The 23,380-nt window shown below is 49.2% G+C and overlaps 2 protein-coding genes and 1 pseudogene across 2 annotated transcripts; 2 read left to right on the top strand and 1 right to left on the bottom strand.

Moving 5' to 3' along the window:
- The first annotated feature begins 1,606 nt into the window (after positions 1-1,606).
- Positions 1,607-5,550, top strand: LOC122210616 (annotated as a pseudogene).
- On the bottom strand, positions 4,641-16,998 carry ZNF623 (zinc finger protein 623). The gene is made up of 2 exons (XM_042923971.1): positions 16,927-16,998; positions 4,641-8,461 (listed from the first exon to the last, which is right to left on the bottom strand). The coding sequence occupies exon 2, from the start codon at positions 8,382-8,384 to the stop codon at positions 6,873-6,875; it is 1,512 nt and encodes a 503-aa protein (XP_042779905.1). The 5' UTR covers positions 8,385-8,461; positions 16,927-16,998; the 3' UTR covers positions 4,641-6,872.
- On the top strand, positions 10,196-10,641 carry LOC122210990 (small nuclear ribonucleoprotein E). The gene has a single exon (XM_042924054.1). The coding sequence runs from the start codon at positions 10,206-10,208 to the stop codon at positions 10,482-10,484; it is 279 nt and encodes a 92-aa protein (XP_042779988.1). The 5' UTR covers positions 10,196-10,205; the 3' UTR covers positions 10,485-10,641.
- Positions 16,999-23,380: the final 6,382 nt, after the last annotated feature.

Here is a 23,380-nt window from a genome sequence, read left to right as displayed (position 1 = left end):
TACACTGACATACATAGATTAAAAGAAAAAAGTACAACTGTATCCTAGAAGCACTAATCATAAGCCTAAAACAGCTGCATTAGCATCAAATTTTGGGTTTTTAAAAAACACCAAAGATGGATACTTTTTATTTTTTATTAAAAAAAAAAAATTGGGGGGCGCCTGGGTGGCTCAGTCGGTTAAGCGTCCGACTTCGGCTCAAGTCATGATCTCACAGTTCTTGAATTTGAGCCCCACATCGGGCTCTGTGCTGACAGCTCAGAGCCTGGAGCCTGCTTCGGATTCTGTCTCTCCCTCTCTCCTTGCCCCTCCCCCGTTCACACACTCTCTCTCTCTCTCTCTCTCTCTCTCTCTCTCTCAAAAATAAAGATTTAAAAAATTTTTAAAAACTCGGCAAATCTAAATGTTTATGTAACTGAAACCAGAGGTGCAAAATACATAAAATTTGACAACATCAAAGGAGAAAGACAAATCCACAATTATAACTGGTGAGTCCAACATACCTCTCTCAGTGACAGAAAAGTAGAAAGAAAATCAGGAAAGATACAGAACACATGAACAAGCCTATCAGACAGACTGACCTGACGTGCACAGAATCCTAACACCTGACACCAGCAGGATGCAAGTGTGTCACAGGGGCACGTGGGGCACTCAGCAAGATAAGCCACCATCTGGGCTGTAAGACAAGTATTAAATCGAAAAGAGTTAATACATGGAACATGTTGTCTGATTAGACAATGGAATTAAACTAGAAATCAGTAATAAAAATAACTGGAAAATGCCCCAAGTATTTGGAAGTTAAACAGACTTCTACATAAGTCATAGTCAAAGAAAAACTCCCAAGAGAAATAGGAAACTAGGAATGATGATGAAAACAACATATCAAAATTGACGGAGTGCAGCTGGTACGGTATTTGGAGGAAAACTGCTCTCGGTGTTCACACGAGAAAAGAAGAACGATCTAAAACGAATGACGTAAGCTTCCACTTCCATAAGCTAGAAACGGGGAAATTAGTTCAAAGCGGAAGGAAACAAATAACGATTCTATTTCGATGACACAGAAAACGGACAAACAATAGAGAAAAATCAAGGAAAACAAAAGCTGTTTCTTTGAAAGCAGCAATAACATTGGTAAATATCTAGCCACATTGGTCAAAAAGTAGAAGATACCAATCACCAATACCAGGAAGGAGGGAAATCATTTAAAATGTAACTAATTCTTTCCCTCTGCCCCTCTCCCCTGCTCATGCACTCTCTCAAAAAAAAAAAAAAAAAAATTGAATTTCTAATTTTCTCAGAAAGAAATCCCCAGGGTTTCACTGGTGAAACCTATCACACATTTAAGGAAAAAATAAATTACTATGCAAACGACTTCAGAAAATAGATGTGGGTAGGATGCTTCGCCACTCTTTGAAAGCAACATTATCCTGATATCAAGACAAGACAAAACAAGGATGTCTTCTCATCACTTCTAACGCAAATCGTACAAGACGCTGTAGTCAGCGAAATAAAGCAGGGGGGATAAGGTCTATAAAAATTATACAGGAGGAAGGAAAATTCTTTGATTATCTGCATAAGAAATGCCAGAGAATCTAGAAAATCATTCATGGAACCAGTACGTGAATCCACCTGGGTTGCAGGATGCAAGGTCAGCATAGCAAAATCAAATGTATTTCCACACACTAACAAGAACAATTGGAAAATAGATTTTTCAAAACCGAGACAGAACTCAAGAAACATAAACAAGAGATGCTTTTTCCATAGTGGCGGTTCGAGTGGCCAAAGCAAGATAGGTCAGTCAGAGTGGTGGTCATGGCCCCGGAGGTGGCAAGAAGGATGACAGGGACAAGAAAAAGAAACACAAACCTCCTGTGCCAACTAGAGTGGGGAAAAAGAAGGGACCAGATGCTGCCAGCAAGCTGCCACCGGTGACACATCACACTCAGTGCCGCTTAAAACTACCGAGGTTAGAGAGAGAATGACTCTCTTCTCAGGGAGAATGAGTTCATTAGAGATCAGGAACAAACGAAGCCTTTAGAAGAAAAGCAAGAGGAAAAAAGATCAAAGGTGGACGACCTGAGGGGGACCCCAGGGTTGGGAGGAACATTGGAAGAGATCATCAAGGGCAATCGTGCCATCGTGTCCCCATCTGTGGGCTCAGAACACTGCGTCAGTATTCTTTCCTTTGTAGACAAGGACCTCCTGGAACCAGGCTGCTCAGTCCTGCAGGTCATCGATGACACAGATCCCTTGGTCACAGTGATGAAGGTAGCAAAGGCCCCCCAGGAAACCTGTGCTGACACTGGGGGGTTGGACAACCAAACTCAGGAAATTAAGGAATCTGTGGAGCTTCCTCTCACTCATCCTGAATATTATGGAGGGATGGGTATAAAGCCCCCAAAGGGGGTCATTCTCTATGGACCACCCCGCACAGGTAAAACCTTATCGGCCAAAGCAGTAGCAAACCAAACCTCAGCCACTTTCCTCAGAGTGGTTGGCTCTGAACTTATTCAGGAGCACCTGGGTGATGGGCCCAAACTCGTTCGGGAATTGTTTTGAGTCGCAGAACAACACGCATCATCCATCGTGTTTATTGATGAAATTGACGCCACTGGAACAAAAAGCTAGGACTCAAATTCCGGTGGTGAAAGAGGAATTCAACGAACAATGTTGGAACTGCTGAACCAATTGGGTGCATTTGATTCAAGGGGTCACATGAAAGTGATCATGGCCACAGAGCAAATAGAAACTTTGGATCCAGCACTTATCAGACCAGGCCGCACTGACAGGAAAACTGAGTTCCCCTCCCCTCATGAAAAGACTATGAAGTGCATCTTTCAGATCCACACGAGCAGGACGACGCCGGCCGATGATGTGACCCTGGACGACTTGATCATGGCTAAAGATGACCTCTCCAGGGTTGACATCAAGGCAATCTGCACGGAGGCTGGTCTGATGGCCTAGAGAGAATGCAGAATGGAAGTAACAAATGAAGACTTCAAAAAGTCTAAAGAAAATGCTCTTTATAAAAAACAAGAAGGCCGGGGCGCCCAGGTGGCTCAGTCGGTTAAGCGTCCAACTTCAGCTCAGGTTTGTGAGTTCAAGCCCCGCGCGTTGGGCTCTGGGCTGACAGCTCAGAGCCTGGAGCCTGTTTCAGATTCTGTGTCTGCCTCTCTCTCTGCCCCTCCCATGCTCGTGCTCTCTCTCTCTCTCTCAAAAATAAACATTAAAAAAAATTTAAAAAAGGAATCAGGAAAAAAAAAAAGGCCCTCGAGGGGCTCTACCTGTAGTGACCACATTTGCCTTCAAGGAAACGGTCGGGAGCGTCCCGACTCCTCAGAGGGATGAGGCTGGGAAGCCACCCGGAGGAACCCACGTTCCAGCTGATCTTTCTTAGCAGAACTTCCCGTGTCCCTTTCTGAGCTGACGTGTAGGGTGCCTACTGGGCTGCCTTCACGTGTTGGCCACGTGCGGTGCTCCTCCACAATAAAGCAAGCTCCTCCTCCTCCTCCTCAAAAAAAAAAAAAAAAAGCACAAACTAGAAAAGTTTGGTAAACTGTAGACTTAATAAAATGATTTTTAAATCTGATCTTTAAAAGATACCATTTGGGCTAAATGGGTGGTGGCGATTAAGGAGGGCACTTGTTTTGAGCACTGGGTGTTACGTGTGAGTAATGAATCACTAAATTCTACTCCTGAAACCAATTGTTACACTACATGTTAACTAACTAGAATTTAAATACAAATTTGAAGGAAAAGAAAAAAAGATACCATTAAGAAAATGAAAAGGCAAGCCAAAGATTAAAAGTATTTGTAATGAATATATATTTGGAAAAAAGACTCTTGCCTACAATATAGAAAAGACTCTTACAAGTCAGTAATAAGACAAACTACCCAATTTAAAAAATGGGCAAAAGGTGGGGCACCTGGGTGGCTCAGTCGGTTAAGCACGTGACTTCAGCTCAGGTCACGATCTCGTGGTGAGTTTGAGTCCCGTGTCCAGCTCTGTGCTGACGGTTCAGAGCCTGGAGCCCACTTTGGACGCTGTGTCTTCCTCTCGCTCTGCCCCTCCCTCCCCCCCCCCAAAAATAAATAAAACATTAAAACAAGTTTTTAAAAACGGACAAAAGGTGTGTAGACACATCACAAAAGACGATAGGTAATGGCAACACGTACACGAAAAGATGCTCAATGCTATCACTGGCGGACAAATACAAATTAGAAACACAAATACACCATCACACACAACTAGGATGGATTACATTTCAGAGGAGTGTGGCAGGAGTACGAAATGGTACAATCACTATTGAGAACTTTTTGGCAATTTCTCATAAAGTTAAAAACACACTGGAGCTTCTGGGTGGCTCAGTCGGTGAAGCGTCCGACTTCGGCTCAGGTCATGATCTCACGGTTCATGAGTTTGAGCCCCACGTCGGGCTCTGTGCTGACAGCTCAGGGCCTGGAGCCCGCTTGGAGCTGTGTCTCCCTCTCTCTGCCCCTCCCCCACTCACGCTCTGTCTCTCTCTCAAAAACACACATTAAAAAAATAAATAAAAATAAAGTTAAAAATACACTTATAACTCAGAAAGTAAATTCCTAGGCATTCACTGAAGAGAAATAAAGAGGCATTTCCAAATAAATACTTTTACACAAATGCTCATAGCAGTTTTATTCGTAAGAAATCTGGAAACCCAAATTTCTATCAACATGTGGATGAGAACAAATGGTTTGTCCACACAACGGAACACTACTCGGCAGAGAGATACCGAAACACATAACTACTCGGTCGAGTCCTTAAAACATGCTAAAGCAAAGGAAGTGAAGACACGCGGTATCATATACTGTTCGGGTCCATTTAACGTGAAGCCCTACAACAAGCAAAACTAATCTACGCTGACGGAAAGCGGTTACTTGGGACCAGGGTAGGATTAACCGGGAAAGGGCAAGAGGGAACAATGCTGTGTGATAAAAATGTTATTTTTCTTTATTCTAACGGTGGTTACACAGGTATACGGTTTCTCAAAACCCTGTACACTTTAAATAGGCGTTTTACTGTCTGCAGACTGGACCTCACCAAAGGTTACGCGAGTGGTCCGGTACTCTCTTCTGTACCACGTGAAACATCTCTAGTGATGAGGAGTTTTCCAGAAGATGCAGCGCTGTATGCCCCCCTTGATCACTTACCCCTGGAGGCTTCTAGGGTTGCTGGAATTTAAGAACTCAAAATCTGCCCTCACAGGCAAAACAAAATTGGTTTAGGTCATTTCAAAACCGGTTGTTTTGGTTCATGTCAGAGAAAAGAAATTCAGAGGCAAACAACCGTCAAGTTCTGCGCTGTTAACTACCGTGCCACGAAAGCTGCGAAAAGAGGAGTCCACCACCTCCCTGTCCTGCAGGGTCCTCTCCAGGTCACTCTCTTTCTCGAGCTGCCACGGTTCTTTCAGTCCCGGCATCACCTCTTCTGTGAAGCTGTCCCAGACCCTCCATGCCCAACTAGTCCCCTCCTTACCTGCGTCCTACACAACCGGGGACTTCTACTTCAACACTTAACGCTGCGTGTGATCTGTCTTCCCCAGCAGACTGAACAGCTTCATCTGTTTTCCTAGGGTTCAGCACTGGTCCTTCTAAATCACTACATTTTCAAATAAATGACAAAGTGAGCCACAAAGCAGGTGGAGAGACCAGAAGCGATGAGGTCAATCACGGAACTGAGACAAAACCTCGTGCGGCGCGTTGGATCAGAGCGGATCAGAAAGATACACAGGCAACCAAGTGAAGACAGCACTCCCCAAAACCAAGTGGACAAGTCAAGGGTGAGCTCTAAAGGCAATAAATATGAGGCGTGCTAGTCTTACACTAGCTGTTGCTTGCAACTTCTAAGGACAAGCGGAAGGTATCAACAGGGCTGAGAGACAAGATACTTCCCGTAGACCAGTGAACTATGCTGCTACGAAACAAGAACCAAAAATTTCAAACATAGCAGTACAGAAAGGACAAAGCAAGAGAGGTGCCAATCACACGCAGATGTGGGGTGTGCTCTTTATTGTCCTGCACCAGATACAGGGACACATAAGTCAGTCAGCTACGGTCATGTCCTTAAGGAGCCAAGAGGGTAAGGATGACACAGATAGTAGATAAACAACGTAACTTTGACAGAACAAAGGGCAGTAACAGAAGTGCTCCCAGCAACACAAGCACAGAGGGAGAGTGGCTGGCTGAGCCTGACGCGATACCTGAGGAGTCGGTCAGGTGTGGGGCAGGGAGCACTCAAACAAGGACAAAGACGAGGAGCAGCTTGGCCAAGTGGGAGCGTCGAGCAGTTAGCGTCGCCACAACACCAATCACGTGGCAGGTGGTTACGCAGTGGATGCAACTTCAGGAAGCAAAAAGGTCTTAGAAAGCAGGAGTGGGAGCTTGGGAAGTATCCTAAGGACGACAGGGAGCCAATTTGTGGTTGTAAAGAAGAAAGATCTTTCTCAACTTGCCTTTTTAATAGATCAAAATTTACTATGTAATATTCTCTTAAGTATTGAGATTAGATTCAGAATTCTGCCTTAAAAAGGCTTTAACTCGGGGGTGACCTGTAATTGTGCAATAAAATACAGAACCTTCTCTGAGACCCAGCTCCTCCCCCAGCACCGTTCCAGCCCAGGGTCACTTGTGCAGTCTCGTGGCTCTCCTGAGGTCACACATTCCTAGCTGAGGACAGCAGCCCAGCACCGCTGCACGCCAGCAGGGGACAGCCCACTCTGAAAGCAGCCCTGCCTAGGACTTTGGAAAATGCTGACACATCCCGAGTCACATGAACGGAATCACGTGACCTCGTGCCGCTCCCTTCTAAACATCACCCACTGAGTTGGAGGATGGCTATTTTATAAGTCAGCTGTACATTCCCCGTGACCTGCAGACTTCTCACCCAAATGTACGGTGGTCTTATTCAAGGGAAGTCCCTCCTGGTGAACACTTTGATTATTTTTAAAGTTTGGGGTCGAGCTGAAATCTTTCCCATACTGACTACATTCATAGAGTTTCTCTTCAGTATGAATTTTCTGGTGTTGAAGGAAGTTTGACCTCTGAATAAAGCCTTTCCCACAATAACTACATACATAGGGCTTCTCTCCAGTATGAATAATCTGATGTAGAAGCAGTTTGGAGCTCTGAATGAAAGCCTTCCCGCAGTCCTTACATTCAAAGGGCCTATCCCCAGTGTGGATTTTCTGATGTTCAGTGAGATGGGCTTTCTGGAGAAAGGCCTTCCCACATTCCTTACATTCATACACTCTCTCTCCAGTGTGGATTTTCTGGTGTCGAATAAGGTACGAACTCAGAAAGAAAGCTTTCCCACATTCATTACATTCATAGAGTTTCTCTCCAGTGTGAATTCTCTGATGCTGAGTAAAGTTTGACGTCTGGCTGAAACGCTTCCCACACTCATTGCATACATAAGGCCTTTCCCCAGTATGGATTCGCTGATGCTGAATAAGCTTTGAGCTTCGAATGAAGGCTTTCCCACACTCGTTACATTCAAAGGGCCTCTCTCCAGTGTGAATTCTCTGATGTTCAATGAGGTCTGAGCGATGACGGAAAGCCTTCCCACACTCCTTACATTCGTACTGTTTCACCTCTGTGTGGATCTGATAATGTCGAATAAGGCTTGAGCTCCTAATGAAGGACTTTCCACATTCGTTACATTCATAGGGTCTTTCTCCTGTGTGAATTCTCTGATGGCGAATAAGCAAGGAGCTCTGACTGAAGCCTTTCCCACACTCCTTACACTCGAAAGGCCTCTCCCGCGTGTGAACTCGCTGGTGCCGAACCAGGTCTGAGCTGTGATGGAAGGCTCTCCCACACTGCACGCATCGGAACGGCTTTCCTCCCACATGTGCCCTCTGGTGCTCGGCGAGTTCTGCGTAGTGAATGAAGTCCTTCCCACACATGTTGCACACATAGAGTCTTTCTCCAGTGTGAGCTCTCTGATGCTCAGCAAGGTGGGAGCTCTGGCTGAAGCTTTTCCCACAGTGCTCACACCTGCAAGATTTCTCCCCAGAATGAGCAATCTGATGTCCTACAAGGTCTGCGTTAAATGGGAAGGTCTGGCCGCAAGTCTCACACTGGTGGGCTTCCCGTTCCACAAGCTCTCTCTGGAGGAGGAGGAGGTTTGAGCTCAGAACTGGGCTTTCTCCTGATTTACTGCCCACCCGAGCTGTCTCTCCTGCTTGGATCTTCCAGTGGGTAACTGTCACCTGCCTGAAACCTCCCTCCTGAGGGGGACAGCTCCGCAGGTTCTGCCCTTCTGGGTTTCCTAACAGCTCCCCTAATCCGGGTTCGGGGAGTGTCTGAGACTCAGTGGCAGGGGGCTCCATCACTGTGAGTGTTTCTGCCATTGTCTTAGGCAGATTTCCATCCTCAGAAATTCGGGCTCCAGAGTCACCTTCTTTGTCACAAGTTCCTAGGTCAGAATCTGAAATAAAGGAGAAAAGATCATCTTTTCCCTTTATCAACAGACAGGAATCTGCTGGAGCAGCGGACGATAACACACATCCAAAGAGTGGGAGGGAGGAATGTTTCCCCTGCTCACACTCCCCACCCAACATGCGGACATCCCAGCATGCATCTCAGCCACCTGCCTCACCCACTTGAGAAGGCTTCTCTGGGGTTCCACCTCCAACACCCAACTCTGGGGACAGACTAATGGGGAGGGATGTGGCTTGGATCCATTAAAAAATTAAGACCTATTTCCAAAGAAACAAAAGTATTGACCTTGCCACCCCTTCGCTGTCCTCCCTCTCCTCTGTGCCCAGCTTAGATCACATGGTCTATGGTACCGTGTTTCTCTTTGGTCATATTTTATAACCATCTTCTTGCATATTAGTCCTAACTCTCCCTGCCCCTCCTCTACCACACTTTCGTGGGAAAATCCCGATGTGGGTTAAATTCCACTTGCTTCCTGTTCTGCGTCTGCATCTACACCAACTGAGCTCTCTGTACATTTACAACCCCTTGCCTACCAGGGCCCTGAGAGCCACCAGCAATCTCTACTTCCTTACTCTCCTACGAGACCACCCCTTTTGTCCTCTCTTCCCAAATGTCCAATACTCTCCCTCCTCCCTCTCAGCTGATGCCCTTGCTTATTTCAGTAAGACAGAAGCAATGAGAGGACAGTGTCAACTTTCTCCTACTGCATCTACCAGCCTACCTGTCTATACCCACATCAGGCCCTCCCTTCTTATATGGTCACACTGCCCTTGATCCTGGGCACTACCTGGGCACTAAAACCCACCCCTCTCATCCGCTCAATGACACCAAGCCTCCCCTGCACAAGTCTAGAGCTGGAATGTTCACAGCAGCACCATTCACAACTTCCAAAATAACCAACAGAGAGATGGATAGACTGAGGAGTACTCCCTCAAGGGAATGATACGCAGCAATGAAAGAAACCTGCTAAATACAAAAGCAAAGATGAATCTCAAGATGCAACGTTCAGCAGAAGGAGCTGGTCACAAGAGAGTTCGTACTGTAGGGTTCTGTTTATATCAAGTTAGAAGAAAACAACAGACAAAAGTGATCCGTGTGGGAGAACTAAGACCCTGATGACCTTTAGGGAGAAGGTAAGAACTGGAAGGGGACGCAGGGGCACAGGGTGCCGATGGCCTACATGGAGCTCTGCGTCCCGCTGGTCTGTTGCTGTGGGAAAGCTTGTGCAGTCAGGGGTGCCAGGGTGCCATGCCCACTCCCGTCCCCAGCTTTGAAATTCTCACACTGGGAACCAACTGTAGGCAGGACTCTGCCTCCCCACAAGGTCACGACCCTCCCTCTGAAGGCCCGCTCTTAGCTGTCCATCACTTGTGACGATGCGCCACAAACACAGCACAAGACAGCACATCTGACACCTCACACCTCTGAAGGTCGGAGCGCAGCCCAGAGTGACTGAGACCCCGGTTCAGGGCCACACAAGGTGTCAGCCAGGCTGAGGTCACATCTGGAAGTGCTGGGAAACCTGTTTCCAAACTCACTCAGATGTCAGTAGCAATCAGTTCCTTACAACCCCAGGACTTTCCCTGAGTCCTTGCCAACTGTCAGCTGGAAGCTGCTGTCAGCCCCCAGGGACACCTGAATCTTTCAGGCAGGAACAGTGCATAGAACCCCTGACTTCTTTTCTGCCACCAGCTGTAGAAAACTACTTTCCACTTTTGTCAGCTTCCACCATGGCGTACCGCGGCCAGGGCCAAAAAGTGCAGAAGGTGATGGTGCAGCCCATCAACCTCATCTTCAGATACTTGCAAAATAGATCTCGGATTCAGGTGTGGCTTTATGAGCAAGTGAACATGCGGATAGAGGGCTGTATCATTGGTTTTGATGAGTACATGAACCTCGTATTAGATGATGCAGAAGAGATTCATTCTAAAACAAAGTCAAGAAAACAACTGGGTCGGATCATGCTAAAAGGAGATAATATTACCCTGCTCCAAAGTGTCTCCAACTAGAAATGATCAATGAAGTGAGAAATGCTTGAGAGGGCCATGTAGTTTGTTTTTTTAGAGGTCCTTTGTTGGGAGTCTAGTTCTAAAACATTTGTTCCTATTGTTCTGATTACCTTTATGTTATTACCAGATGACAATAAATGCTGTGGGATTGTTTTTATTTAAAAAACAAACAAACAAACTACTTTCCAAGGGCATGCATGACTAGGTCAGTCCACCTTGAGAGCCTCCCCACCTGACACCAGCTGACTCGGGACCTTAAATACAACCGCGAAATCCCTCCAAGGCAGCTGGGAGGAGGTGTGTGCCCCTTAGGGGCCAGGGACCTTGGACGGCCGTCTCAGATGCCTACCACGCCACAGCCAATGCTTGGCCAATCACGGGAACCCAGGGCGTATGTCCTCGTCTCCATCTGGGGCACCTGAAGTGTGGTCCCAACCCCACAGCTCCACTGGGAATGGCCGCAGCCTCAGTTTCAACCCCCCCGCCTGATCCAGCCCCTCTCACAGATGTATCAGCTGAGAACTCTACAGAGTAAGCCCACTTCCAGGGAGCTCCACCCAAGGTGACCCCAAACAATCACTTCTTGCCCCCAATCTGCACCAGTGGGAAGCAGACCTTGCTGCGCAAACCTGCGAAGGGACGCCCTCCGGACCCATCTTCAACGTGGCCATCAAGGACAAGGACCTGCCTCTGAGGGCGAAGCTGGGGGCCGGGTGGGACAGGAGCAGAAGGAGAGGGAGCGACCAGGCAACACGTGCTCTCTGGCCCGGGAAGGGCGTCTTTTCAACACGATTTTCTCTTTGATGCGAACCGCAACTTGTACAAAGCGCACACATCTCGACGAACTCCTTGTGACGCCTGTTTAACGACACCGGGCCAACACAGAACGTTTCTGTCTTCCCAAAGGCTCTCCCTCCAAGGGCAACCACTTCTGTAAGTAAAGGAGAACTGTGCCCATTTAATGGCTCAGTCAGCAGAGCCTGCAACTCTTGACCTTGGGCACGTGAGTTCAAGCCTGATGCTGGGCACAGAGTTTACTTAAAAATGAAAAAATACAAACACGACGTTTCATTTAAATGAAATCATACGTGTTTGTGTCTGCTTTTTATTCGGCACACACCCATTTTTTTTGAGTTATAGCTCACAATCTTAAACGTGTTATTTTGAGAAACAGCACAAGAGTGCGCATGCGCACAAGTTGGGGAGGAGAGAGAAGCCCAAGCGGGCTCTTTGCTGTCAGCGCAGAGCCTGATGCAGGGTTCGATCCCACGAACCATGAAATCACGACTGAGGGGAAATCCAGAGCTGGACACTTAACTGACCGGGCCACCTATGCACCCCTAAACTCACCATCCTGAAGTGCACAAGCAAGAGTTTAGAATATTCCTCAGATTGCAAAACCACCACCACTGTCTACTTCCAGAACATTTCCATCGCTCCCCCAGCAACGTATCTGCTTTGGCTCAGTACCACGCCCGTGAAAGTCATCACCACGGCAGGCAACGACGGCTCACGCTCTCCAGTGACACGCAGCATACCGCTGCACGAACAGGTCACAATTCACTTCTCCACGTCTCACGAACGCCTCAGGTGTCTGTGGTCTGGATGACGATTAAAGCTGCGGAAAACACTCCCGGAGATGCAGGTCGCTTCTGCCGGGTATACACCCAGGAGTGTGACTGCTGGCTCACGGGTCCTAGAACTGCTTCAGTGGCCGCCTGTTCAGGACACGTTTGCAGATTCCACTGGGAACCCGTGCAGGCGTAGCATTCAGGGAGGCCAGGACTCGCGTGAGTTTTGAGTACAAACGACCGCACCGGCGCCTGGTGGAGAAAGCCACGCCCGCCCATCTGGGCCAGAGGAAGTGACTGGTGTGTGGGACAAAGCAGTGGGGGAGAGGGTAAGCTACGGCCGACCGAAGACTGCCCAGCATCCCTGCTTCCCACCTAACATCTGAGCGGGCACGTGGCCGCCCAGCCAACGACTGCACTCGGTCGAGGCCCGAGGTCGGGTTCCAGCCAATGACACGGGAAGGGAACGGATGTGTGCGGGGTCCCTACCTCCACCCATGGTGACATGTGGATGTGGCAAAGCAGCCAGGCTCCCAGAGCCCTTGAGGGCCAGAGCCGCCTAGGTAGGTGAAACGCACGAGAAGTCAAGTTTTTTGAATCTCTGTTATGGCAACTTGAATAATGCCTAAGTAACGCTAATAAACAAGCCGAACTCAGACGCGGTGCTCCCAATGATGAAAAAGAAACTGAGCCCACGTACCAATAACTGGCGCTGAGGCCAAGGAGCTGAGCACAAGTGTGTGTCAGGCACTACGTGTGCGTGAGGTCTGCCAACACGGTTCCCCGCAGCAGCGCCGCTCGGCACAGCGCGGACCCGGGCCACGCGAGGCCGGCCTGCTGGCGCTCACTGACCGTGTTCTCCTGAGCCAGCTCACTAACGTGATTTAAAAATATCTTGCTCCTGCTTATAAAAATTACTCTTAACTAGTTAGTTTTTAAAGGTACGAGATAAATTATGCCAACTGAGAAAACGGAGACAATGGAAAGACTGAAAACAGAAAAATAAAATGACCTTTAAACCTAAGATTACCAGTGAGCATTTTCTCTCTGGTATTTTTTCTGCACTAGTATTTTTATGAAATCAGGACCATACGGCTCAGTTTTACATCCTGTTCTACTTTTGCATCCTTTTAATTCTTAGCCACTGCAAACGTAAGATACATCCTGTGAGAGTATTTCAAATAATAAAGTGTAGGCGATATAGACACAGAAAAAACCCCCAGCAATTCAACAGGTTGCCCCCGTTAGCTGTTCTGGTTATACGCATTCGCTCACACTTTGCTTGCACAAATGCCGTGCACTTGTGCAAAAACATATCCACTTACTCAGGCACACACGATTTTCAAAAATAAGAACGGAATTCACCATCTGCAACCGTCCCATTTACAACAGATCCTGCGACGCTCCAGTCCATCCACACAGATGTCACCTCGTTCTCTGAAGGGTTTCACCACCGTAGGTAGTGACTGAATCCCTATTCGGATCTGACACGAAAGGCACATCCGTCCCCGTGCCCCTGGGGTGCCACGCTGCGCCCCTGGTGTCCCGAGGAAGCACGTTCCCTGAGGTATTCTGCCCACCTGCCTGGGGCTGTCTGCCCCCCAGAGATGGAGGGAGTCAGCAGGATCCGAGGGCCCCTCCCCTCTGAGCCGCCAGGGCTTCCTGGCAGAGGGCGCCACAGTCTGACGGTTGCTCTGGCCCAGCCTCTGCCAGTGGGAAGGCGGCGGTGGGCTCAAATGCCTCATTGGTTCAGAGCTCAGAAGGGGAGGAGGGGCACTATTTATTAGGGCCCCTCGAGCCCCACCAGGCACAGTGCCGAGCACCTGACTCCCACTGTGTCACGCGCTCCTCTAAGCCTTATGAGGCAGGTGTTCCCTGGGTATTTACTCTAGTTTACAGATGAGGAAACAGAGGCTAAGGGAGAAAGTCCATTGCCCAAGGTCACTAAACTAGTAAGAGGCAGCATTGAGGTTCAAATCTCGATCTGTCTTCCTCCAGCGCCCATGTCCCTAACGCAAAAGATTTTTTTTCCCAAGTGTTATCTGTCGCCGTTACGGATGCTATGCTTTGGTCGGATCACGTGGAATGAGTATTACAGAAGTAAGCTTATAGATTAAGTCTTACTTATCCTAATTAACAAAGGTGGCAGTAAAATGTTGGGGTTTTGTTTGTCTTGAAAGTAACGTCCTGTGATTTTTATGCTTAAAAGGACTGTTGAACTCCCTGCAAACAAGCTTTCATCTGTCTACGAAAACACAGCTTTAAAAATGTGTTTTTTGCCTTGCCTGGGACCCTGTGATGACAGCTGAGAGCCTGGAACCACTTTGGATCTGTCCCTCCCTCTCTCTGTGCCCCTCCCACGCTCAAGCTCTCTCTCTCTCAAAAATAAAAATATTTCAAAAAAAATTTTTTTTTAATTAAAAAAAAAGGGGGGGCACCTGGGTGGCTCAGTTGGTTAAGCGTCCGACTTTGGCTCAGGTTATGATCTCACAGTTTGTGAGTTCGAGCCCTGCATCAAGCTCTGTGCTGACAGCTCGGAGCCTGGAGCCTGCTTCGGATTCTGTGTCTCCCTCTCTCTCTGCCCCTCCCCCACTCATGCTCTGTCTCTGTCTCAGAAATAAACATTAAAAAAAAAGTGTTTTTTAATGGTCTTCAGAATTTTTTTAACGTTTATTTTTAAGAGAGTGCGAGCACGCGTGTGCATGCCAGGGGGGAGGGCAGAGAGAGAGGGAGGGAAAGAGATAATCCCAAGCAGGCTCTGAGCTGTCAGCATAGAGCCTGACAAGGGGCTCAAACTCACAAACCGTGAGATCATGACCTGAGCCACCCAGGTGCCCCTCATATTTTTTTCTTAACATCAGAGAGCTAAACCTTGCTTTGAATAAACATTTATCTGAAGATCAGCCTTCTTTCGGTTTCTGCTTAGCTGTTTTCCTCTGTGAATTCAAGCAAAATTACACCGATACACTTTCACTTAAAGAAACCTGAGTGACATGCACAAAAGGAAGTAAAAATACAGCATGCTTTTGACCCCACAACACACTGAGCTAACATGGCCCACCTTTCTGTTAGAACACATAGTATCTGCTGGGTGAAATGTAACACGTGTAAACACACACTTGACGTTGAGAGAGAAGGGAAAATCCTTGGTGTTGGAAAAGAAGTGGGATCTTAACCTGGAGCAGGAACCTGTGAGCAATCCCAAACGGCCCTGGGGTGGAAAGAGAGGGGCACTGAGGCAGGCACTGGTCAAGGGTACCGTGGCCCCGGGCTCCCAGGCTCCCAGAGTCGCTGTCTGCGGCTTACAGCCTAAAGAAAGGAAGCACTGCGCTGTCCGAGCTTCACCATTGGTAGTAATGGGGGCAAGGGGCACCTGACCGAGACACGAAGCACAACTCCTGGAGAACCTGCACCTCTGTAATCAGGGAGGAAACGGAGAAGCTGGTACGTCCCGGTCACTCCGCAAGGTGTCTTGTTTCTAGTTTCCTCGTGTTCGCCTCACAACTACCCAGGAGGTCCAGGCAGGTGACCGGCTTCAGGCCAAACTAGCTGCTGTCCCCTCCTCCCCACCCCACCCCACAGTCCTCTGGTTCCTGCTCCCGGGGCTCTGCCCGAGGATACTGACGGCCTTCTCCTCTCCCGACAAGTCCAGTGACCTTACGCCAGTCACCTTCCACGACCTGAGGCGGCAGTGGACATGCCTGACGGCTCCCTGAACCGCTTCGATGGCACTGCCCCGCTCTGGGTCAGCTGCTTCCCCCACCGCCCCTTCCACCTGTGGCTCGCGATTGTTGTCTGGGCCTTTTCAGCTCCGTCCTGTCTCCACATCACCCCCAAGACCTTTCCAGGAGTCAGCCATCCATCCCCATCACTTCAGGAGAGGCCGGGGCTGCGTGTGCAGGCTTGTGAAAAAACGGAGCAATCCCTCCCCCTAATTTTTCTCCACATCTCCCTTAAAAGAGATTCCGTGGTTCTTGGCGTCGTGAACACAGTTACAATACTACATCTCTAACACGGTCAAAGGTTCCATATCTGTGGACAGGGAGCAGGCTATCACCTGAAGACTAGGTTAGATGAGGATCTCGGATCCCATGCGGGCAAGAGACACTTATCTCTATCATTCACTGGGACTGGCTCACGGGGAAAAAAGACATGCCAAAGAGCGATTATGAGCACAACCTCTACACACAAACTTGCTGAGGTCCAAGCCTGCCTCCCGCTAACATTCCTGGGAAACCTCAGGCGTGCTCCCGGCCGAGGATCTCGACACCATGAAGTAACCAGTCTCTGAGGGGGGGGGACGGAGGGGGCGAGGGTAAACCGTTCCTGACATCAGCAGTCAGCCACTGGGATTGACAGACTTCTACAGGGATGGGAACCCTTAGGAAAGAGCTAGAACAGCGCGGCCAACCACTTCTCCACGCCAGAGAATTCTTCAGGCCCAATTCCCTTTGCACCCTACCCCCGCCAGGGCACGGGGTGCTGGCTCTGCACCCCCACCAGCACAGAGGCCCCAGAGAGAGGGGACAGGCTGAGAGCGCAACAGCAGCGCTACCTGCAGCCCTCACCTCCTCCCCCAGGTCACCCCGGAGGAGCTAGCCACTTGAGCACTGCGGCGCAAGGCGCTTAAGCTGGAGGCTCCACGGCCTGGGACCCGAATATCTGCTCCCATGACGGCCCCCAGGGAGAGAAGGTGCGGCCCCGGCAGCCGCGCGGGGGAGGCCGCGACGGCTGCTCGGAGGCGGGCTCACCGAAGCCCCGGCTCCGGGACTCCCGCGCGGGGCGGGCCGCGCCCGGCGCCCACGACACCTGCCGGCCTGGCGGACCCCACCGCCCCCGCGCCCGTCCTCCGCCGGACACGACCCACTCACCCGGCGACCAGCGGTAAAAGCACGACCCGCCGACAAAGCCCGCAGCGCCGCCCGCACGCCGCGGCCGGAAGTTGGCCGAGGCCCAGCCCCGAGAACTTCCGGGGCCGCTCTAGGTGCAGCGGGGCTGACGGACTCTCGCTGGTGCGCACTTCCGCCCGGGCGCGTGTGTGTGCGCGCGCGTCGCCGCCGAGACGAGGCCGGTGTCCGGTCCCCGCGCTCCCGCACCCCTAGTGCCGCCCGTTCCCGAGCGTAGATGCGCGCGAGGGATTTCGTTGCCGGCGAGCTGTAAACGCTGGCGTCGGCGCCGGGTGGAGCGCGGATCCCGACTCCAGCGAGCGGAGCCCGGGGCCTCTCTTCGCGGCCGCTCCGGGGCAGCCGGTGGTGGTGAGAGCCGACGGCCGCGGCGCCGCAAGGCCCTTACCGGTGGAGACGGAAGCCGCAGCAGCCGGGGCCGCGCTCTTACCTGGCTGTGTGGCTCGTGCTGCGGGGGCACAAGTAGCCTCCGGACACGGTCCCGCGGAATCGGCCCCCGCAACTCCCCCCCGGAAGAGCCGGTGTCGAACGGCCGGGCCGGGCCACGCGGCGGCGGCGGGCCGGTCGGGAACTACCGAAGCCACGGCGGTGCCGCGGGCGCTCCTGCCCCGCCTGCAGGGTGTGCAGAGGACCCCTGGTAGCGAATGGAGCACAGCGTTAGGAGCGCGTAGGAGCCAGGAGCATATCTCCTGCCGGTCCCGGGAGCCGCTTGAAAGTGTGGGCAGGCGCGGCAGGAGCACAGTTGTTGGTATCGCTATGTGCGTGCGTTTTGAGCACTCACGGAACAGGCGTGCCAGTCATTGTGCAGTTGGCTGCTTTTACTCGGCATTGTTTTAAAATCACCTCATGTTAACACACACAGTGGGTCTGGTCCACCCACTCCCACCGCATTCCGCCGTGTGTCTACACTGCTCCCCACCCCTCCTTATTGATGAACGTTCCGTGTGTTTTCTACTCTTCTCTGTTGCGAGTGATGGAAGAGAGCACATCCGCGTACGGTATTTCCGTGTCTGAGCAAGGATTTCTCTAGGCGACAGGTCTAGAAACGGGATCCAAATGTGCAGATTTTAGTGTTAGCGTGTTGCCACGTTGGCTTTTCAGTGGCTGTCCTAACTTTCGCTCCGTCTATCGCAGTGGGAGACTCCGTTCCCTGCAGCTTCACCAACCCTTATCTGGCCTGAAATTGGCCGATCTAAGGGGTGAAAAGCAGCATCCTGGTTTTTGTTCTCAAATTCAGTGAGACCTAACTTAGCAGCAGATGCATTTGTTTTTAATGAATACATGTGATAAATAGCTCTGCCAAATGTATCCTCCTACGTGACCTCCACGATCCAGACAGAACATCTCCATCCTCCCAATGCTCCCCTGCACTCCTCCCCCCAGGTCTCACCCCTCCAGCTGCTTCAGTGAACCGACTGATTTGCTAGTCAGGCCAATCCCTCGTGCTTATTAGCCATTTGAGCCTCTTGTTAACGGACTAAAATGACCTTGGCCCGCTTTTCCGCTGAGCTTGTCTCTTTCCTTGCGACTAGGAGCTTTTTAGGGTAGATACAAATCATGTGCCTGCTACGTGTACTGCAAACGTATTGCCTTTATTTTCCCACAGTTCTGTGTGCCCTTCACTAACCCTGGTGCCCTGGGGTCTCTTTTCCTTTGTGATGTTCACTGTCCGTTCCTCTCAGAGAGGGTTTTTGTTTTTGTTTTTGTTTTAAGATTTTGAAGTACTCTCTACACACACGTGGGGCTCGAACTTACAACCCAAGGTCAAGAGTCGCTGGCTCCACTGACTGAGCTGGCTGGGTGCCCCTTTTCTCAGGGAGGTTTAACGCTTTTACTTTCCATGCTTAGGTCTTCCAGCCATCTGGAATTTATTTCTGAATATGATGAGATGTTGGAATCTGAGTCTTTTCCATATGGTGAGCCAGTTTCCCCATAAAGTGAGTTAAACACCCCGCCCTTGTACACACTGTCCTGTCGGAGAAAAGTGTCTGGAGAGTAATTGTATTGAAAAGACACGACGGGCGCCTGGGGGGGCTCAGTCGGTTGGGCTTCCAACTCTTGATTTCAGCTCAGGTGACGACCTTGTGGTCATGAGATCAAGCCCCACATCCTGGTCTGCGCTGAGCACGGAGCTCGCATGGAATTCTCTCTCTCCCTTTGCCCTCCCCCCACGCACTCTCTCTCTCTCTCTCAAAAAAAAAAAAAAAAGAAAGAAAAGAAATGAGTGTTGCAGCCACAGTGAGTGGAGGTGTGTGAGTAAACTTTGAAGTGATGGCCTCATGATACATAGGAGGTTACACACAATGTAATCACGCGATGCAGGTTGTCAGCTGGCCAGCGAAGGAGGACTGCACAGAACCCCCCCATCCCTATTTGAGACTTGGCGGGGGGGGGGGGGGGGGGGGCGCCTGTGTGGCTCAGTCAGTTCAGCATCTGACTCCTCATTTCGGCTCAGGTCATGATCTCACAGTTCGTGGGTTCAACCCCTACACTGGGCGCTGTGCTGACAGCAAGGAGCCTGCTTGAAACTCTCTCCCTCCCTCTCAAAATAAATAAACTTAAAAACAAACAAACAAACAAACAAACAAACAAAAAGATTTAGGGAGCGCCTGGCTGGCCGGCTTGGTCTATAGAGCATGTGGCTCTCGATCTCAGGGTCATGAGTTCTAGCTCCACGTTGGGGGTAGAGATGACTTCAAAAGAATTCAAAGAGACTTAGAAATAGGATGATGTTGAAGCTAAGGGGTCAGAGCAGAGCCAGACCTCTCCCAACCTTCAGCACAGGCCTGGGGGACCCGTGAAGCAGGGCTGGTCAGTGGGACCCTGGGCTCCCCGCAGAGGAGAGGGAGGCTGGCTGGGAGTAGAGCCTTTCCTGGATCTGCAGGGGCAGTGGGGGCTGTCCTGGCTGAGGCCTCCAGAAATGCCACCTTCACCCAGCACAGGCGCCCAAGAAACAGCATATGCTTAATCTCAATTCCATCCAAAACCTCGCTGGGGTTGCATGGCTTCTCGTACAGGCCCGGCTCCCAGGAAGGACACTGTGAGGATGCCTGGGGGGTTAGCACTGTGGGAGGGCCACCCGCCTCTGCTCACCAGGCTCCTGCGGGAGTTAATTCCTGTTGCCCGCCCCCCCCCCCCCACCAGACTAGCTCTCTGATGCTGGAGTCTGGCTGCAGAGCCCTCGTTGCCATGAGAACTTAGTGGCAGATGAGAAACGCCATGGAAGGGGACCAGTCACGCTGCCTCAGAGACCCACCCTCTGCTTAGCGGCTGGCAGCTGCCCCCTCCCTGCATTGCAAGGTGGACCCTAAGCCCACGTCTGGGTTGTGATGACTATCATAATAGCCCAGCCAGAGCAAGGTTTTGGAAGCAAAAGAAAATCTGAAGGAAGTTGAGGAAGGACGATATTCACAAGGGGTGAGATGCTGGGAGCAGAGGATTCACAGGGAATTGTAACAATCAGAAGTTCGAAAAGGGGCTGTGCCCCTGGGCCCCCTCAGCAAGGCAAGGAAAGCTTCCCGGAGGACAAGGCCTCACAGATGCCTGAGTGGAGACAGGACTGGCTCTCTTAAAACATGGACAAGATTGGGGTGCCTGGGTGGCTCAGTTGGTCGGGCGTCTGACTTCGGCTTCGGCCATGATCTCACCGTTCCCGAGTTCAAGCCCCGTGTCAGGCTCTGTGCTGACAGCTCAGAGCCTGGAGCCTGCTTCCGATTCTGTCTCCCTCTGTCTCTGCTCCTCCCCCACTCATGCTCTGTCTCAGAAATAAATAAACATAAAAAAAAGGTAAAAAAAAAAAAAAAGTAACTCTGTTTGCCACTTGGGACCATGATTTGCTCTTTGGGAACCTTCCGCTGTCTTGCTTAGGTCTTCAGCCTTCCAGTATCTAAATTAAATATATGTGAAGCCCATAGTCAGCACTCCTATCACATGTCCAAGGCTGATGACAAGGTCAAATGTGATGTGGTTTTCCAAGACGTTTCAGCTTTGGGCAGATCCAGAAAATACTGTGTTTGATCTAGAGAATGTCATTATGATCAGTACAGTTAAAGTCAGGTCTCCCTGTGACATGACATGTTGCACAAAAAATGCTCCTGCTTTTTTGGCCAACATTTCTGGCTCGTTCACTTTTATTTTCTCCAACCGTATCGGTGCCAGTGGTATCTACTTGCCCTCAATAATTTTTTAAATCAATCCCTAAAACCGTATTTTGCTTGTTCCCAGTCCTTTCCTTAAGTCAAATGCATGTTTCATCTATGCGTACATATATGTAGATTTAAGACAAATATGAATTGATGTTGCAAAATATTCCTCAGCCACTATTGCAAATCCTGCATTAATTTCTGGGTACTCTTAAAATCCCAGATTGGAACAGGAAGGAAAGCAAGAAAGATCTGACTCGCTAGTTTACCTTTTTCCTTACCTAAGTGCCTCCACCATTCAACTTCCCCTGTACAACCCACAGATATCCTGCTCTTCAAAAAAAAAATTTTTTTTTTATTTTTGAGAGAGAGAGAGAGAGAGAGAGAGAGAGACAGAAAGCAGGGGAGGGGAAGAGAGAGAGGGAGAGAGAGAATCCAAGCAGTCTCCATGCTGTCAGCATAGAGCCCAACTCGGGACTCGAACTCACAAACTGTAAGATCATGACCTGAGCTGAAATCAAGAGTCTGACACTTAACCAACTGAGCCACCCAGACACCCCAACAACCAATGTGTATTATCTATAATGATGAACTTCCAAAAATGAAAATGAAAACTTGATAAGTATTTCACTGATTTTACTCATTTTGAAGTGGCTCAGGTTTTGACTTAAGTGAAAAGCTTTTTTTTTTTTTTTTTAAACCTTGAATTTGGGGGCACCTGGGGCTCAGTCAAACATCTGACTTCGGCTCAGGTCCTGATCTCAGGGTTCACGGGTTCGAGCCCCACGTTGGACTCTGCTGACAGCTCAGAGCCTGGAGCCTGCTTCAGATTCTCTATCTCCCTTTCTCTCTGTTCTTCCCCCACTCATGCTCTCTCTCTGGTTCTCAAAAATAAATGTTAAAAAAATTAAAAATAAAAATAAAAAACCTTGAATCATATGCACGGATTTAAAAGATTGTTGAAGGCAAACCTAAGAAAATGGAAATAAAATGGTTAGTATAGAAAAAGGTGAACCAGCCAGAACTTAGGCTGGAAAACTAGATGTATTACTGTGTCATCTATGGAGCATCGTTTTATCTGTGCTTGAGGTGTGGCCTCAGTCGTGCTGTTAATACTCCTTAAAATAACTCAAAATCAGGGTGTTTTTTGATTTAGCCCAGAGATAGAACACCTTGATGAAATATGGATCGATTTTGACCTTGAATCTCTCCCTGCCTAAGACACATCCCGGGATCTGGGGCTAAACACTAAAGGAATTAGGTTTGGCGTTGAACAGATGTGGAAGCTCTAAGAGAGAAGGCACACAAAAGGTGCTCACAAGAACCGACTGTCTTTCCTAGAAAAGATCAGTTTTGAATTCGTGCTGCCTCAGTGATTTGATATGAACTGTTATTGGTTGTTTCTGATATTTGTAAAGCTGACCAAACCCTAAAGAGAGCTAAGGTTGATAATTCCACTTTCAAACGGAATTTTAAAATGGATTGTTTACTTTTAGAGAAAGTGTTTTTCTAAACTGACAGAAACAGAACATGAAACACACAAGAGTTACATTCCCATAAATATGTGAAATGGAAACAACAAGAAACAAAAATGTTTGCATGACCACCAAGGAGAACATTCTCACAAAAATAAGCCCAAATGTAATTTTAGTAGAAATGATTTTCTGATTGTTACAGATGAAACTATACTACCAAGAAGAGTTGTAAATAGGGGTGCCCTGGGAGGCTCAGTCAGTTGAGCGTCCAATTTCAGCTCAGGTCACGATCTCACCGTTCAGGAGTTCAAGCCCCTGCATCGGGCTCTGTGCTGACAGCTCAGAGCCTGGAGCCTGCTTCGGATTCCGTTTCCTTCTCTCTCTGCCCCCCAGCCGCTCACACTCTGTCTCTGTCTGTGTCTCAACGATGAATAAACATTATTTTTTTTTTTAAAGAATTGTAAATTGGATGTCATTTGCTATTTTTTGTCTTCTTTATAATATTCCAGCATCAGAAAATGTGAAAGAGCTTACGAAATATTGCATTGCTGTGATAGTAAATGACACTCTGTAGCGGGGGACGATTTTAAATCTGAATTAAAGCATTTGCTAGCATTTTCTGCAATATCAATACATTACCATATGCAACCCTCTTAGAGTATGGGAGTGTGATATGTAAAAATCCTCGGTCCATTTCTGAATCTAAATACTGCTTTATGGATTTTTCTTGTCAATTCCAGCTGCTAAGGCCTCAGCAAAGCAGTTTCTCCAAATCGAAGCAAACTAAAAAACAAAAAAACAAAA

Source organism: Panthera leo, chromosome F2 (genome assembly GCF_018350215.1).
Source record: "Panthera leo isolate Ple1 chromosome F2, P.leo_Ple1_pat1.1, whole genome shotgun sequence".
Taxonomy (NCBI): Eukaryota; Metazoa; Chordata; class Mammalia; order Carnivora; family Felidae; genus Panthera; species Panthera leo.
Note: the sequence above shows the minus strand (reverse complement) of the source record. Positions and strands in the feature narration are given on the sequence as shown.

What these genes read in the sequence shown, in the direction of transcription:
- LOC122210990 (XM_042924054.1), top strand. Translation starts at nt 10,206, where the DNA reads ATGGCGTACCGCGGCCAGGGCCAAAAAGTGCAGAAGGTGATGGTGCAG.
- ZNF623 (XM_042923971.1), bottom strand. Translation starts at nt 8,384, where the DNA reads ATGGCAGAAACACTCACAGTGATGGAGCCCCCTGCCACTGAGTCTCAG.